The sequence below is a fragment of the Podarcis filfolensis genome (assembly GCF_964270895.1).
Source record: "Podarcis filfolensis genome assembly, chromosome: 15".
Lineage (NCBI taxonomy): Eukaryota > Metazoa > Chordata > Lepidosauria > Squamata > Lacertidae > Podarcis > Podarcis filfolensis.
This window is the reverse complement of record NC_139618.1, coordinates 44,448,891-44,465,966: the sequence shown is the minus strand read 5'-3', so window position 1 is coordinate 44,465,966 and position 17,076 is coordinate 44,448,891. Positions and strand designations below refer to the sequence as shown.

Below are 17,076 nucleotides of genomic sequence, written 5' to 3'. Positions count from 1 at the left end.
GGTAGGAGGAGATAAGGTGGAAAAGAAGCCCCCCACCCCAAAAAAATGTTGATGGTGCAAACCGTGACTTGGTAGCCAAAAGCTAAATTCCCATTTCAGTCCAATGCAATGCTTCAGCTGGTGGGCAGGGAGTTCAATCCTACTTTCTGCAGGGACTGGCTGTGTGAGCAGCCAATCCAACTGTGTTTCTACATATGACCTACCACATATGGCATCAGCGTGGAGCACATAGGCATGGTTCATGGGGAAAGGCGTTTAGGCCAAACAGTAAGACCTAGTGGGCCAAATCTGGTACACAGTCTGGGGTTAGCCCATCCCTAATATAGAAGCTGACATGGGATGGAAATAATCCCACTTGAAAGAAAACGGAAAAAGACAGCCTTTTCCCTGAGTACTAAACAAAAACCACAGAGCCCAGGGCTTGCCAATCAGAAGGTTGGCAGTTCGAATCCCTGAGACAGGGTGAGCTCCCGTTATTCAGTCCCAGCTCCTGCCCACCTAGCAGTTCGAAAGCATGTAAAAGTGCAAGTAGATAAATAGGTACCGTTCCGGCAGGAAGGTAAACAGTGTTTCCGTTCGCTGCCCTGGTTTCGCCAGAAGCAGCTTAGTCGTGCTGGCCACATGACCCGGAAGCTGTCCACGGACAAAACGCCAGCTCCCTCGGCCAGTAAAGTGAGATGAGCACCGCAACCCCAGAGTCGTTTGCAACTGGACTTAACGGTCAGGGTTCCCTTTACCTTTACTGACTAGAACACCCGACTATTCTGTTGTATCAGGTGTGCATGTTATGGCAATCCATATAAAATGAACAGATCCTCAGTGTGTGTTCAGAGAAGCTATTTGGGAAATGTATACTTGAGACTGCATGTAACTGGTGAGTAGAAAATGTTGATACGTGTTAGTTAAATGTCAGTTATAAAAGGGAGTTCAATTTATACCTTGACTTTTACCATGTGTGTGTTTGTGAAGAAGCTGATTCATCCATGCCTAGTTTTACTTTGCCACTCTGGCTTATTAAGCAGGATGTCAAATTTCAGTGGGGTTATCCTTGCTCAAAGCCCTGGAGTGCTCTGCAGGCAGCTGAACTTGGGACTGAGGAACAAAGGGTTCTGTTCAAGAATAACACATATGTCTCACCTAAGCCCAAGGCAGGTGCTGAGCATCACAATGGAATCAGTATAGCCTTCAATGTAGCCTTGATAGTAGCAATTGCGCTAGAAAGAGTAATCAGAACACTTTACCTACTACCAAGGGGCAACTCAAAAGTGAAATACATACACTGCTATATGAAATCCAATCCTAGAGCACACAATTCAAATGAGAGGTTAACAGGCTAAATTTGGGGTTGTTACCTAAAACCAAACTATGCAGTTACTCACCTTTCCTCTTGGGCTGACCAACTGCAGTTTCCCTTCTGGTCACAGTCAGGGTTGATGCTCACGTGGACAGTCCATTGAAAGCTGCTCCAGCAGCACCACAGAGAGTGGGGTATCTAGGCTTGTTTACAAAAACCCTCAGGTTGAGTTTCCTGGTGCCACGTACCCACAAAGAACTGATTCCCCACTAGCTAAGGTTTCTGGATATGTGCCTGCTCCATCAAGTGGGAAAAGTGTGTGGGGAAAGTGGAATGCAAAAGCAGTGGGTGAGAAAGGGTGAAGTGTCAGAAATAAAAAATTTCCAGAAATGTGTGTGTATGTGTGGAGGGGGGTATTTCTAGAGGAAGGGGTAAACTATGAACTATGAAGAACAATTGAAATAGGTGCAATGTGGTTTTTTTTACCACACCTAAATTTATTTTTACTGCTTCAACATTTGGTATATTTGGTATATTTGTGGAATTTAAGCACCTCAGTTTTCTACAAGCAAAACTGTGACTAGAACCATTTGTAGTTCACTCCCTTCTGTGGGTCTTGGCTAGAGCTCAGTTTTTACTTGAACTTGCAGATTTTTCCTCGAGTCTTTGGTATAACAAGGCTATTCTAGTATCCCATCTCCTTCAGACCTTTTTATAACACAGCAAAGTAATGCAGTAAGCTGCAAGTTTCCCTGTCTGCAGCAGGGGCCCAATGCCACAGTCATGTTGAGGATAGAAGACAAAACCTCAGAAAGGAAGGGGTCATGTCAAAAGGAGAGTTGAAGCAGGGCATTTGCGGTTAGTACCCCCAAACTAGACATAGATGCAGCTATCCATTGCTTCTCCGCTGCATATTGCCTAACCATGGATGCACTGGAACCCGCATATGAATTTGTGCGATGGGCCAATCCTCTGCTGCTGCTGGTGGTGGTGAAACAAGGTGCACATGTGGCACCAGCGGCCTAACATCCCCCACCAGTGCAGGAGCAGGCCAAAGGTGTTGAGCTTTGTTTAGGGCAACCAGCCGCCAATTTCAGGTGCCACCCTGCAGCACCTGAAATGACCAACAACTGCCGTGATCCTTCCCACCCCCGGCTACACTAATGTGTGGCACACTCGGTGTAAAGATGTCTGTTTTTGTTTGATGCGTGCTTCGAAAATTCCCTGCCTTCTTAATTATTATCAACATATATATTTCAACTAATCAGTTAAAACTACTATAGTTAATCTATTTTTAAAAATTGGTTGGCAGGTCTAATGTAGCTCGAACGATAGCCACTCAAAGAGAAACCTGTTTCCTACACCTGAGAGAATCTTACCTGAATGGGAGGAACAAAAGACACTGCTGACCCTCCATGGCTATATGTATAAACTCTGAAATCATTGGTTAAAAAGGATCTAAAAACAAAGCATAAAAAATACACAAAGGTGGCACGGAAAAGAGGGAAGGAGGGAGAAATAGTCCAGAAAGTTACAATAGTGCCTGCTGTCATGTCCTGACATGTGACAGTGACTCAGAGCAGTATCCAACTAATGCATACCATCAGCGCAAGGAGTTCCATGATGTGCACAAGGAGCCCGCAAGGCCTTTTTGGGTGGCGGCTCTTGGCAACATTTAAGAAAAGGCATCTTAGCCTCCCAAAGTGCTTCTGCATGGCTGGAATGTGTTATGGAACTGTTATCATACCTCTTGCTTGCCTGGATGAAGGTGGTGGGGCGGGGGCAGGTGTATAAACCTTTGAATTTTGCATGGCTGGCACGTCTGCCACACAAGGGTGCACCCATTATTTGTCGCTGGACCTGCCACCCCCACCGCACTGGCATGCAGCTCCAGAAAAGCTGCCCTCTAGGGAATGAGGTCCTTGGGCCTTTATAAGGGGTGCCCCTCCCCTTCTGTTACAACATTTTACCTTCTCAGCAATTCCGTGCACTGGCTGGCAGAGGTACCTTTGTGGGCACATTTTAAATGCAAGAAGGTTTTCCCAGGAGGCTACAAAGGAGCCAACTCCTAGGGGCCAAGGTCCCACAAGTTGATAGGCATTGTCATTCAAGTGGTCTGTGTGTGCTGCATCATGTGATCAATTATTCAGGGTGGGGCTTACCTGCACTCCATATTTTATTCAAATTGGCAGCCTAGGAGGCTATTAAGATTTACTTCTGAAAGTAAGCTTGTTTTCTTTACAGAGGAGAGCTGAGTGCTTTGTCCCCTCTCTTCCTCAGAAAAGCTTTCCAGGAAATCTTTCTAGACACTACCAGGATTTATTAAACAAGATTGTAATGTCTTATAGAATGGGGGGCAAATCCCAGTTATTTATTCTACTCACTGTTGCTTCAGATGAATGATATATGGCTTTCCATTTATATCAATATCAAAGGTCATCCTTTCCTGCAATAGCCAAAAGGTTAATCATGCTATAGTTTTTATTTTGTTTACACATTAAACTCCAGCCTATGCAAAGAATTTGTGCACACTCCCCATGGTACAGATGGTAAAAAGTGGTACAGATGAAGAACAGATTTTAACAAATGGCTTGCGGCCACTGCAAGCCAGAGTCATTTCAATCATGAAGCTCAGTACAGAAATTTAAATTAATAATAGTAATAATGGCTTTAGCTGGAAGTGGGATTAGAACAGTGGTTCCCATGCAGCGCTTTACAATGCTACAAATGGGATCCACAGCAAAATGTTGCAGCATATGTCCACCCCCTAAGAGGAGTGCTCCTGTTCCTGTCTCTAGGCTACCTGCAAGAGGAACCTTGTTCACATTAGTGGGGGAATTTTTTTCTTGCCCTCCCCCGCTTCCCCAAACAGAAGCATTTATCTTTATGGGATGATGTGGGAGTTGGCTTAGTTCTGCACAATGTGGCAGTAAAAAGGACCGGGATGGGGCAAAGTTCTCCAGGAACTCTACACGTTTGCGCAGTCTCAGTAAGCCATAGCTTCACTAACTGCCTCGTGCAAACCAACTTGTCTGCTGCTGCTCAAATTAACATTGTTGGTTTTAAAAGTTAGCATTTAAAAAAACAAAAAAACTTTTAATTTAGTGCTGCCATACATCCAGAATTTCCCAGACATTACCAAGATTTCAAAGGCGAAATTGTCATCCAGGGGGAATTTCCGAAAGGTGGTGCTTTGTCCTGGATCTTAGGCAGGTCAAATGAAAAATCATGGTCAACAATTTTGGGGTCAACAACTTTCGGGATGTCCCGGTTTTTACTTTTTGAAATATGGCAACCCTAAAAGTAAACAGCCTTGACAGGGCAGTCTGGAATGAAAGGTCAGGTAGAACACTTTTCATAATCAAACACAATACCGTATTTCCAGTGACGTAAGATGGGATCCTCTGAGGAACAGTCACTTGGAGGAATGTTCGCTGAGACCCTAGACAGAAGAGACCCTTCTATAGCCATTTATCCGTGAATACAGTGCACTTAGATAAGCTCTGGGTGGGCACTACAGGGAAATCATTTTGCAAGAATTTTCAGCCCCTCAACCAATTACCGTTTATCAGCATATATGGCATGGAGCCATGACAGCTAAGGTGGCAGATTTGAATGTATGTCCGTCCGTACGCATGTATGTAACTACACATTTCCAGTGTAGCTGTGACTTTTTCAAGGGCAGGAGTTTAGGGGCCAAGGAAGGCGGCCTTCGTGCCCCTCGGTCTCATTCTGCAGCAAAGAGGCGCCGCCCCCGGAGCAGCTTCTTCCTGGGCTGCCGCGCTCGTGCGGGGCCACAGCTCCGCCGCCGCCGCCGGGTCAGGCCTGGCCCGGGGAGCAGAGCAGGAGAGGGGGCAGCAGCGCGGCCGCCCCCCCCCGCTCGGCCCCCGCAGCGCTTCCCGGCCCTCTCGTCCCCTCCCGGGCTCCGCGGGACGGGCAGTGCGCACGGATGGCGCCTGGATACCGAGAAAAACGACGGCCAGGAAGAAAGGCCAGAGGAGGAGCGGGGCCCCCGGGGGCAGCAGGCTCACCCAGCGCAGAAAGCAGGCACACGCTGCGCAGCGCCAGCAGCAGGCCAAGCAGCGCCATGGCGCCCCTCGCTCGACCCGCAGCCGCCGGCGACCAGTAACGGGCGCCGAGGAACTCGAAGGCGGGGCCCGGGAGAAGGGCGCGCTGGCGCCGCCGCGGGCCAACGGCTGCCGGGCGGGGCGGAGGCGCGCGAGGGGCCACGTTGCGGGCTGCCTTGGCCGAGGCGCCGGGGCTGGGAGAGGGGTGGGGCGCGCGCAAAAAGGGCTCGGTTCTCGCCAACGTGCCCCCTTCCTGCCGCTTTTGCGGATTGGGCAAGAACCGCTCATCCTGAGCCGGCGTTTGGACTCATCAAAATGTCTATAAACAAGTTTCAAAAAGCCATGGTTTCTAATATATGAGCGTGGTGCAGTCTCCCAGTTGGTAGAGCATGAGGCTCTTAATCTCAGGGTCGTGGGCTCAAGCCTCACATTGGGCTATAGCTGTCAAGTGTCCCTTATTTGAAGGGACAGTCCCTTATCCCAGCTGCTGTCCCTTATTGATGATGTCCCTTAAATTTCCTGGGTTTCAAAGGAAGCAGCTCCTCTCCCTCCCTTCCTGCCTGCCAGTTGAACCTCTGGTTACAAAGTTGGCTGGACAGTGTTCTCGAAGCTACCCAGCATGAGTTTGACCAGACTGCAGGAGGACAGGAAGACTGGAGTGCCTGGAACAGGTGAGGCTGCAGGTCCCTTATTTTGGCTGCTGGTCCCTTATTTTCAAATCTGTAAGTTGACAGCTATGCATTGGGCAAGATTCCTGTATTGCAGGGGATGGACTAGAAGAGCCTTGCGGTCCCTTCCAACTCTGTAATTCTGATTGTATGTATATATGAGCATGGGAAATGAGGGGCAGATGGAGCCCAACAACCTGGGAGGGTATGCAGGAGAAGGAAAACTGAGCTGAAATCTCTGCTGCCTTGCAAGTCAACATGGGGAAGAGAATGCTCAGGAGAAACCCCACACAAATCTCTGAAACAGATGGCACCTTGTACACCTCCGTCCGGCAACTCCTGCAGCCAAGATGATGCTTTCCTTTGGACCCCATCAGCGAGGCCAAGAGGGGGACCCTGCCATCTGGGCAGCCCAGGACCTCCAGACACACTGCCCAGGCTTGTGCCTTGGAGTGGTCACTTTGGTGCTGCCAGCGCAGCTGTTTGACTTGTAGTTTCCACAGACATCAGGCTGGTGGCTGTGGGTAACGGGAGGCCTGACTAGAGGGAACCCAGAATGGGGAACCTCAGGCTCCAGGGCACATGCAGCCTTCTAGATCTGAGAGTCTTCCCAGGCCACACCCCACACCAGCCCTGCTTTGCCACCCTTTGTGTGTGTTTGTGCCAGGCTTCAATGTGTCTTCGAACCCAAATGACCAGGACAGGTACCAGAAAAGAGGAGCTGCCCTCAGTAAATTAGGTTGGATAGGACATAAGATTTGCACTGCCATCCTGCTCCTCCCCGAGAATCACCTAGTTTAGCAGTAGTGTGCAAGGCAACAAAATTTCATTCACAAACAAAAATTCATGTAAAGCTGGAAGAAGGGGACAAAGTAATTGTTTCATTTCTACTTCCCACACAGCTGGTAAGCCTAAGAGCTGGCGGGTGGGGGGGGCAACTTTAGCTGTGAAAAATGCTTGGATGTGTGCCTAAGAATACAAGCATTGCTTTTAGGTAGAGCTTTGATGGGTAATTGGCAGTACTTGCAGCAAAGCAAACCTTTCCCTTGTCACTGTAATCTGCATGGTTAGGGAGAGCTTCATTTCTTAATATGTGCCATGAAAGAAAGCTGAGGGAGCAAATAGGATAGTAGCAAATAGCAGCCAGGGAGCAAGAGGCAAAAGTGCCTGTTACTCCCTTGCTCCCTCTGGCAGAAATCCCTGGCAGAATTGGCATCTATTCCCTCGAAGAGAGATTAGCTCACTGCTGGTTTTCGTTGCTTGGAGATGAAGAGGCAATAAAAGCAAGGAGGAAGGCAAAGAGGCTCTTGGAACAAGCAGTAAGCCCCTATTGGGGTGTAGACCGCAGCATGTGTCTGCTGATGCCAACCCATAATGAAGCCCCTGCATGCTGTATACAAATGCAAAGAAGGACCTGGAGAACCATTCACAGAATACTTTTCACCTGTATAAGCAAGCAGTAATTTATTAAAGAGCTACAAGTCACATAAACAGCAGGAGCCTGACCCAGGTCTGGTCACATCGTGTCTTCTTGGTTGCTCAAACTACTCACATCCCAGGGGCAGCAGGAGGGAGAGAGGAGAGAGGAGAAAAGACATGATGGAGCAATACAATAAGGAGAATCAACTCCCTGCACAATCTTTGAAATTTCTGTACCATGGCTGGCCCAAGACACTTGGGCTCCTAAGGCAAACCACAAACTGGCATCTCCTGCCTGTTAGGGAAGAAGGTCTGAGTTCACTTCATCTACATCAGAACCAGGGGAATAAAGCTGTGCATTGGGAAAAAGAGTCGGAGGAAACCTGTTTGCCAAGAGGCTGCTGGGAAACACAGATCTGGCCTCCAAGGAGTGGTGTCACTGCCCCCACAGCAGCAGCAGGGGGTGATGTGTACCTTGGAGGCCAGATCTGCTGTCCCCATGAATCCTGCTACCTGAGGCAGTCACTTTACCTTGCCTCTTGGGTGGACTGGCCCTACTTTGTACCTTACCTATAAGAGGCAAGATCTAGTTTTGTGGGGCTTTGCCTGGAAGTGCTGCTGCTGTTATGAAACAGTTCCCCAAGCAATGCCTGTCACTGCTTTGTTCAGCCTTCACCAAGGTGGTGCCCACCAGATGTTTCAGACCACAACTCCCTTTAGCCTGGCATCAAACAGCCATGCTCACTAAGGCCAACAGGAGCTGCACTCCATAACATCTGGAGGGCACCACACTGGTGAAGGCTGGCAAAGTTTTAGGTGTGCCATTTAACATTGTTGAATTGATGAAACCATGTGAATTGAGAAAACAGTATCTAAACAATTAGAATGAATACTATCATATATATATATATACAGTTAAAATTGAGTAATGATGATTAATAATATACAGTGGTACCTTGGTTCTCAAATTTAATCTGTTCTGAAAGTCTGTTCCAAAACCAAAGCATTCCAAAACCAGGGCACACTTTCCCATAGAAAGTAATGCAAAGTGGATTAATCTGTTCCATACTTTTAAAAACAACCCCTAAAACAGCAGGTTAACATGAATTTTACTATCTAACAAGACCATTGATTCATAAAATGAAAGCAATAATCATTTGATTTAATCATTATGAAGTGTGTTGATTAAGGAATTTATAATAAGTACATTGACAAATCATATTAACTAAGTTCTAGGACATAAAGGGTAACAAATCTCGATTCAGGATCTGAGATAGTAGGGAGGGCAAGGAGAAATATTGATTGACAAATATTTTAAGAAGTTGGTAATCAATTAGAGTATTTAATAACACATAAATGCCAAATGCGGGAGGAATAATTGAACAAATACTTCCCAGAGCTCTCTGAATAGAAACAATACAGACCTGAGGGTATTTAAAGTACAAAAATATCAAAGGAACTTATTAAGACTGGGACAAAGCTTATATTCATGTGTATATAGAGAAGCAACTAAAATGACTTCCAAGACCTCTTCAGGAGCTCCAAGACGCCAATCAGTGGTGGAGTTAGATACGAATGCTGATATAAGAGAGTTGGTTATTGGAATGAATAAATCTATTAATGATAAACTTGATTCCATGGGCAACAAGATTGAGCAAAATTCAAAATTAATAATGGACCTATCTGCACAGGTAAAAGATCTGACTATTACAATTAGGGAGATAGAGAAAACAGTCCAATATTTGAAATCTAGAACTAATAAACAAGAGGAACTCTCGAAGGAAAAAAACCAAGAAAATCACATTAATTCCAAATTATACCAATACATAATAAACTCCAAATATTTCCAAATATTTAACCGAATTTTTAAAATTTTGTTGGGGGTACCCATGCTTTGAGCTCAGCAAGGGTCCAATCCTCTCATATTTCTGCTGCTTTGATGTTCACAGTTCTATCTTTCCATCTCCTTGTTGTTATTCTTTACAAATCATCTTCCAATCTTCTTGTTGTTATCATCCCCCCCCCTTCTTTCTAACCTCTGTAAATCTCCACAAGTGAGTTGAAACGAACATTGTTATAGTCCTGTGTGGATTTTCACATTAGTCCAAAGGTCCTGTTTGAACGGCAGACGCCATTTCAGCATTTCCATAAAATACAATCTAAGCGTCTGCTCATTAACTTTCCCAGACCTGTTGCTCCGACATCAGTCTTTTCAGGGAGTTCTTGCCAGATCAAACGTAGAATTCAGATATAATAGCAAAGCCGTGGCTTCCTCCCCCTCTTGACCGTAAATCTTGCAACAAAGCCTGCCTCGTCACGGCAGTTCTCAATTAGAACTGCGTCATCCAAAAGCCTTTCATTCCTTTCCAGATCTTCCACAAAACAAAGCCTTTAGCCAATAATTCATTTCCACACAGTTTATTATTCCATCTCACTTGCTAATCAGTCATGCGACGGTTCTTCTTAGGGAGGGGTTGTTAGGTAAATCACATAGGGGGAAAAAGAAAAGTTTTCCCCCCCTTTCCGCTCCGTTGCAGCATACCAACATCTTTGATGTAGTCTTCTTTGATGTAGTTCTGTTCAATCCAACCCGTCACTCAGCTTCACAGAGGTTGATTTAATTAGCAATCAATACTCCCTTTCTTTCACTCGAAACAAGTGCAATTACTCTTCTCCAATTGTTTATCTTGAGTCATGCAACTAGGATTGCAATCAGAAGCAGCGTCAGGGAGAGCCAAAAAAAACTCACACAAGGGCTTTCCGTCCAGTGCCCTCACCCCCTCCTTCTTACGAACTCGGGGGTGATTTATAGGCATCCGCGGACGAGGCAGCGTTTTCCCATTCCCCCTGGGAAAACTCAGGAGGCTAATTACTCCCATATTAGCCTCTTAATAACCCCCCTGTATGGTCTTCTTTAATTCAAGACTACTGAAGGATAAAGTACTCCAGAAAAGGAAGTTGACAATAGATGAAAGGAATATAATAATTCATAAAGAAATATCAAAAAGACTCCTTAAAAAAGACAAAATTACAAGACATTAACAGATGCTTTAAAAACCAACACAAATGGGAATTCCTGGAGGGGATATTTAGGGAAGTTCTGGAGAAAATACAAGAGAGAACTGGGAGGAGAAGTCATGCAGGAGAGAGAAGAGTTAGAAACTACAGGAGGGGAGTAAAAGCAATTCTTATTAAGAGATACAATAAGACGTAACCCACCAGATTAAATCTATATTCTATATATTTTTCTGAATCCAATTTGTAATTGTTATTTGATGAATTTGAACATTATCTCGTAGAATATCAATGGTTTAAATAATAAAGAGAAAAGGAATAAAACCCAACATATCCTAAAAAAGAAGAACTGGGACATTATCTGTCTTCAGGAAACACATATAGCTAACAAGCACAAGAGAGTTTTGGTAAATAAGAAACTAGGGGTATAATTTATAGCTTCAGATTTACATAAAAGAGAGGAATCGTTATATACATAAACCCAAAATTAGAATCCAAATTAATATTTAAAGACAATGAAGGATGATTTCTGGGCGTGCAGTTAACAAGAAGCAAAGAAAAATTAATACTGGTGGGTGTGTACTTTCCAAATGGAAACAAATCAAAATACGTTAAAAAACTAGAGGAAAGATTATTGGAACATAACAATGAGGACATGATTCTTATGCGAGATTTTAATGGGGTCACTTTGTTGACCCTTGATAGAACAGAAAGAGAGAAAGCATCTAAGGAAGGAAAACTCCCAATTTTTTTCCCAAATGGTTGAAGATCTGAACTTAGATGCTTGGAGAAATAAACATACAAATGAAAGACAGTATACATTCTATTCTGAAGCTAAAAAATCTGCAGGTCGAATAGATGGAATATGGATATTGAATAGTTTAATGACACTAATTAAAAAAACTGAGATTCAACCCAAATCCATTTCAGACCATAACCTGATTACACTAGAATTAAGGGATAAGAAGAAAATGAACAAGCAGTGGAGGATGAATGAGAGAATCCTGAATGATGAGAAAATTATTTAAAAGGCTGAAAAGGCCATGAAAGAATTCTTCAAAATAAATATGACACAAGAGACTGATATTAGATCAATATGGGATGCCGGTAAGGCCTTTATATGAGGCTTTTATATCCAACAAAACATAATACCAAAAAAGGATTAGAGAATCAAAGTTAGACCAGATTAGACAATAGATTGAAAGAAATTAGAATCTATTGGTGAACAACCCAAAAAACAAAACCGCAAACCAAAATATTAAAATATTGCAATCCCAACTATCAATATTCTTAAATGATGAAATAGAGAATAACATCAAAAGGATGAAACAAAAGAATTTTGAATTTGCTAACAGACAAGGTAATTAAAAAAGAAACAAAGAGAAAAACAAATTGATAAGATAGTACAAGATGGTAGGGTAATTGACAAACAGGAATAAATAATTGCTTTTTAAGATATTTCAGGAAGCTATATAAGATAGGAACGGAAGGAGAACATGACATAGTGAAATACAAGGGAAAGAAATTCCCAAAATAGCACAAGAGAAACTTGAACAATTAAACTCGCCAATTACCAGGAAGGAGATACACCAGGCAATCTCTAGTTCTAAGCTGGGCAAATCCCCAGGCCCAGATGGACTTCCTGTAATCCATTATAAAAAAAATGGGAGATTATAGCTCCACCACTCATGAATAAAATAATACAAGATGGGAAATGCTAGTCAACGCCTAGAAGGCTTTCGATAACCTTTCTTGGAAATTTCTAAGGAAAGTGATTGACCTATTCACAAAGGGAGAATGATTTACCTAGGCTATAAAAGCCATATATGAGAAACAGAAAGCAAATCTAATAATCAATGATGGGAAAACAGAATACATCCCAATAGAAAAAGGCACAAGGCAAAGCTGCCCACTCTCTCCTCTACTTTTTGTATTAACCCTAGAAATATTAAATTTGGAACTGAGGAAAGAAGAAATTAAAGGGATATCTTTAGGTCAAAAGACTTTCAAATTGAAAGCTTTTGCAGATGATTTAATTTTAACAGTAGAAAACTCAGAAACGAGTATTCCCAAAGCGTTGGAAAAGATAACAGAATTCGGAGAGGTCTCCAGCTTCAAACTTAACAGATCAAAAACAAAGCTTATGGTTAAAAATATACAGGAGCAAGAGAAAAAGGAATTGCAGGAAAAAACAGGGTTGTCGATAATGAAAAAAACAAAATATTTGGGAACTGACATTTTTGATGACAATTATAAAAAAACCTGGAATGATTTTTTTAATTTTTATTTTTAGAAATTTGGGCTAGACTGAAATTATCATTTTGGGGAAGAATCTCAGTAATAAAAATGAATATACTCCCCAAAATGCTCTTTCTTTTTCAAATGATGTCGATTATAGCGAAAACAGAATGCATTGAAGAATGGACGTAAGATCTGACAAGGTTCATTTGGCAGGGTAAGAAACCTTGTATTAAATACAAATTACTGACAGACAGGAAAGAAAGAAAGAAAGAAAGAAAGAAAGAAAGAAAGAAAGAAAGAGGGGGGTTTGCACTACCAAAATTAAAAATCTTTTGTCAGGCAGTGTTTAATTTGGATGAGGGATTGGATTCTATTAGAGAAAACAGATGTTTTGGGTTTGCAGAGTGTCAACAACAGATTTGGGTGGCATGGCTACCTTGGCTATAATAAGGTAAAAGCTCACAAGAGTGTTCACCAACCATATTGTAAGGAATGCATTATATAAGGTGTGGACGAGATAACAACCACTAATAGAACCAAAAACACCATGGTGGTTGTCCCCATTAGAGGCATTCACAGTTAAAAAATTAAACATGCAAAGCAATTGGGCAACATATAGCCAATTATTAAAAGAAGACCAAGGACACCTGAAGTTAAAATCATTTGAGGAGTTAAGACACTATCTTACTGACTGGCTCCAGTTCCATCAGTTAAATAATGTATTTAATGTGGATAAAAAAACAGGATTTGAGAAAGAAGAATCTAAATTACAAAAATACTATCAAAAAACAATAAGAAATTATTATCTAAAACCTATGATTTGCTGTTCTTTTCTTATTTTCTTTTGAATTTTTTGTTTACAGCAGCCAGACTAGTACTGGCAAAAAATTGGAAAGGAGATACTATCCCCACAAAAGAAGATTGGTTAAATAAACTATGTGATTCTATACAACTGGCAAAGTTAACAGCTGCCGTAAGACTCCAGACAAATCAGAAACTAAGGAGTGAATGGTAATGTTTTGAAGACTATAAGAAAAAACACTGGTCTAAAGATAACATGTTAATATGCATAGATTAAGTATGTAAAAGCTGAAATAGATAGAATAGATGTATTAGGAATATCAGGGACAAGATATAAAAGATGCAATGGTAAAAAGACTGAAAAAAATAAAGAATGTCGAGTTTTTTGGGGGGGGAGCCAAAGGGGGGATTTGTATATATGTTTTTGTTTTGTTTTTTGTTGTTATTTTATTTTTTATGTTAATTTTTATTTTTTGTGTTTTTTAAGCAAGAAAACAAAAAAAATTAAAAAAGAAAAGAAAGCAATAATCAATGTACTGCAGTCACACAATCAATCAGTAGCTGAACTGGGTTTCACATAGTCACAAAAACAAAAACAAAAAGCTGCAAAAACAAAAACACAAAATAAATAGCAGAAACAGACAGACCTCAGTGTAACACTCAAAATGGAGCATGTTTGGCTTCCGAAAAATGTTTGCAATCCGGAACACTTACTTCCGGGTTTGCAGTGTTTGGGTTCCAAGTTGTTTGAGTACCAAGACGTCTGAGAACCAAGGTACCACTGTAAGAATGTATAATGCTGTAAACAAAAAATTCAAAAGAAAATAAGAAAAGAAACAGCAAACATCACTGCAATTAATAGGACAGTATTTAATGAGTTTTTTGTTTGTATTTGTAGTATTTATATATTTATGATCTATAATTTAAGGAGACTCATAGTCATATACAGTGGTACCTCGGGTTAAGTACTTAATTCATTCCGGAGGTCCGTTCTTAACCTGAAACTGTTCTTAACCTGAAGCACCACTTTAGCTAATGGGGTCTCCTGCTGCCGCTGCGCCGCCGGAGCACGATTTCTGTTCTCATCCTGAAGCAAAGTTCTTAACCTGAAGCACTATTTCTGGGTCAGTGGAGTCTGTAACCTGAAGCATATGTAACCTGAAGCGTATGTAACCTGAGGTACCACTGTATTCCCACAGAATAGCAAAAGTCATGAACATTTTTAAAAAATTCTTTGGAATCCTGCCTGACAGTCCCCTCCAGGAGACAAGCAAAATTCCTCCTTGTTTAGAAAGGCTTCGGGTTGTGCGACTAATTCCTGCATGCGGTATGATCCATCCCAACTCATGTTCCATGTCAACCACAAGTGAACCCACCTCTTTGGGTTGCTTTGGCTGACTGGCTCAACCTTGGTGTGGCAAAAACTCGCATCTTCTGCATCACAATCTTTCACTCAGTGCAGTGATCAACTGGAGGCTGATGGCTGTTCTGGGGTGTCTGTGACTCTGCCTGTTGCATCTTCCACTCTTGGCCTTGGAGAACCTTCGGTGGGCCCTGAACCTTTGTCTCGGTTTAGGACGAATGTGAGTGCTCTTTGAAGGCCCCCTAAGCCCAGAGCTATATGGGTGCTGTGTTTTGGGGGTTCTCCTGTGTTGTGCTAAAAGAACAACAGCTGTGAGTTCAAGCAGCCTGGAGACTAGCAGTAGAGGGCTGACTGCTGGCTGTGCCACTGAATCTGTGCCATTGGGGGACAATGACGCACACTGTGTGTCTGATGATGCAGTGGGTGTGCTAGGAGCAGGACTTCATCATTATGAGTCCATTGGCTGCATGTGGGGGCAGCCTGTGGGTATCCTTGCTGGTGGAATCTAGGAATGGTAGGCTTTGATGGTTTTCCAGGAATGCTGTGTCTGTGACTATTAAGCTGACTTCTAATTTTTGGACTGGTGTGTTTTCCCCTCCCAGGTAGAGTGAGACTGAATAGTGAAGAGTGAGACAGTTATTTCGCTGGCAGAGCAACAGAATCACTCTCCGGCCACCCCCATGCACAACCCCTGAATAAAAGACTGCTCTGCCCATGTTTGTTTTCAGGTCTTATTTTACTGTGTGTTCCCTTGAGGCTCCTTGGAAGGAAAGGTAATAAGCAGATTTTGCAGATAAACCCAGTCCATCCTTAAGTGGTGGGAAAAACTAGACAATTTAATCCATGTTTCACTATCACAAAGGGAGAAAATAAATTAGGGAGTGATGCTTTTCTAGACTGCAGCCAACTCTGGAAGGAAAATTAATCAATATACTTTAAGTTAGTTGAAGCTTACCTTGTTTTGTCTGACATGCTATATTCATCGGATCTAGTATAAGATCTGAAATGTAATGAGAATTAAGATTACTTAACCTTAATTATATACAGATAAACATACCTCAGTTTTGTCATGGAGTTAGCTTTACTATAAAGTCTGAAAGTTAATTATTATTATATGTACTGGGGTGGGCAACCTATGACCCTTCAGAGGTTGCTGGACTACACCTCCCATCTTTCCTGACCACTAGCCACCATGGGTTGTTGCAGTACAACAGCACCTGGAGGGTCACAGGTTTCCTATCCTTGCTTTTCTTTCTTTTGTTGTTGGACATCATCTCCCTCCAGTATGGCCAACCCTTCCCTGATATATACTAACAGCAAACTCCTATCTGTGTTATTATGCAGCTGAAATGGCACCTCTGACGCATCAGCAGGCTCAGACGAACCCCAAGGTTTGCAGAAATACAACAAAAATATTAGGAAAAAACCCTAAGCAAGGGACTTTCCTCTCACACATCCCACAATAAAACCCCACAGCCCAATGTAAAAGTATGTGAGAGGGGAAAGGGAATGTGGAGGCAGCCATGGTTGAAGACTGCATTCTGTTGCAGGTCCTACTTGTCCAAATTGTTGATGGACCAGAAGATTTCAGGTGTGTACAGGGCAGGCCCTGATAAACTGTGGCCAAAGTGACTTACTCAGAATCGCCTAGAGACTCGCTGTCATCTATGCAGTACTTGCTGATTCGTGCCCATTTGACAATCAGGATGGCTGACCCAACCACAATAGGCAGAAAGAGAAATATGCTCAGGAGCACCCACGTCCGCATGTTGTCTTCTATGACTCTTTCTGTAATATCTAGATGGAAACAAATTTCACAGCAAAGACTGAACCAGGAAAGCTGCCGCATTAGACATTTTTAGCGTGGCACTGCCCAAAGCTCCAATTTTATAGAATTTTTTAAAGATTAGAAAGCAAACTCTTTCCACATTGCTAAAACAGCAACAACCAGAAAGGAATTTTATTTTTAAATTAGCATTATTGTGGTATAAAAATGTAATATTGTAGTAACACAGTTTTATAGCACCATTCCTCTCTTTCATTTATAAAAATAGAGAGCTGGAAAAGTGTTAAATTAAAAGACCATTAAAAAATATATAAAATGGGGTTATAAAATGGCATCCTTCACAAAGGTCATAGTGAATGTGTACTGAGCTGCAGACAGAAGTTATGTCAAATCCACAGGTGTCCGAGGAACATAGCAGGTTA

At 42.6% G+C, this 17,076-nt stretch overlaps 2 protein-coding genes and 1 long non-coding RNA gene across 16 annotated transcripts in view; 1 reads left to right on the top strand and 2 right to left on the bottom strand.

The window, feature by feature from the left end:
* The window catches only part of LOC310750429 (disintegrin and metalloproteinase domain-containing protein 2-like), a 64,709-nt gene extending 59,056 nt beyond the window's left edge, over positions 1–5,653 (bottom strand). The window contains exons 1-5 of one of the 4 annotated variants that reach the window (XM_083588563.1): positions 5,326–5,653; positions 4,669–4,736; positions 3,679–3,740; positions 2,674–2,752; positions 1,138–1,214 (exon numbers count right to left, since the gene is read on the bottom strand). In XM_083588563.1, coding sequence (XP_083444689.1) covers positions 1,138–1,214; positions 2,674–2,752; positions 3,679–3,740; positions 4,669–4,736; positions 5,326–5,383 — 344 coding nt within the window. In that variant the 5' untranslated portion in view covers positions 5,384–5,653. Of the gene's footprint in view, positions 1–1,137; positions 1,215–2,673; positions 2,753–3,678; positions 3,741–4,668; positions 4,737–4,856; positions 5,005–5,325 lie in introns of those variants that run through there. The other 3 variants (XM_083588560.1, XM_083588561.1, XM_083588562.1) reach the window with 3 other exon arrangements.
* Positions 5,654–7,463: 1,810 nt separating this feature from the next.
* LOC310750423 (disintegrin and metalloproteinase domain-containing protein 2-like) overlaps positions 7,464–17,076 on the bottom strand; it is an 85,203-nt gene continuing 75,590 nt past the window's right edge. For 5 of the 11 annotated variants that reach the window (XM_083588522.1, XM_083588526.1, XM_083588531.1 and 2 more), the window contains 4 exons: positions 16,506–16,665; positions 15,824–15,868; positions 14,220–14,304; positions 7,464–7,573 (listed from right to left, as the gene is read on the bottom strand). In XM_083588522.1, coding sequence (XP_083444648.1) covers positions 7,505–7,573; positions 14,220–14,304; positions 15,824–15,868; positions 16,506–16,665 — 359 coding nt within the window. In that variant the 3' untranslated portion in view covers positions 7,464–7,504. Of the gene's footprint in view, positions 7,574–10,350; positions 13,163–13,248; positions 14,305–14,881; positions 15,163–15,823; positions 15,869–16,505; positions 16,666–17,076 lie in introns of those variants that run through there. The other 6 variants (XM_083588529.1, XM_083588530.1, XM_083588532.1 and 3 more) reach the window with 4 other exon arrangements.
* On the top strand, positions 14,974–15,583 carry LOC310750797. The gene is made up of 2 exons (XR_014542284.1): positions 14,974–15,088; positions 15,471–15,583. It is a non-coding gene; the product is annotated as an uncharacterized lncRNA (long non-coding RNA).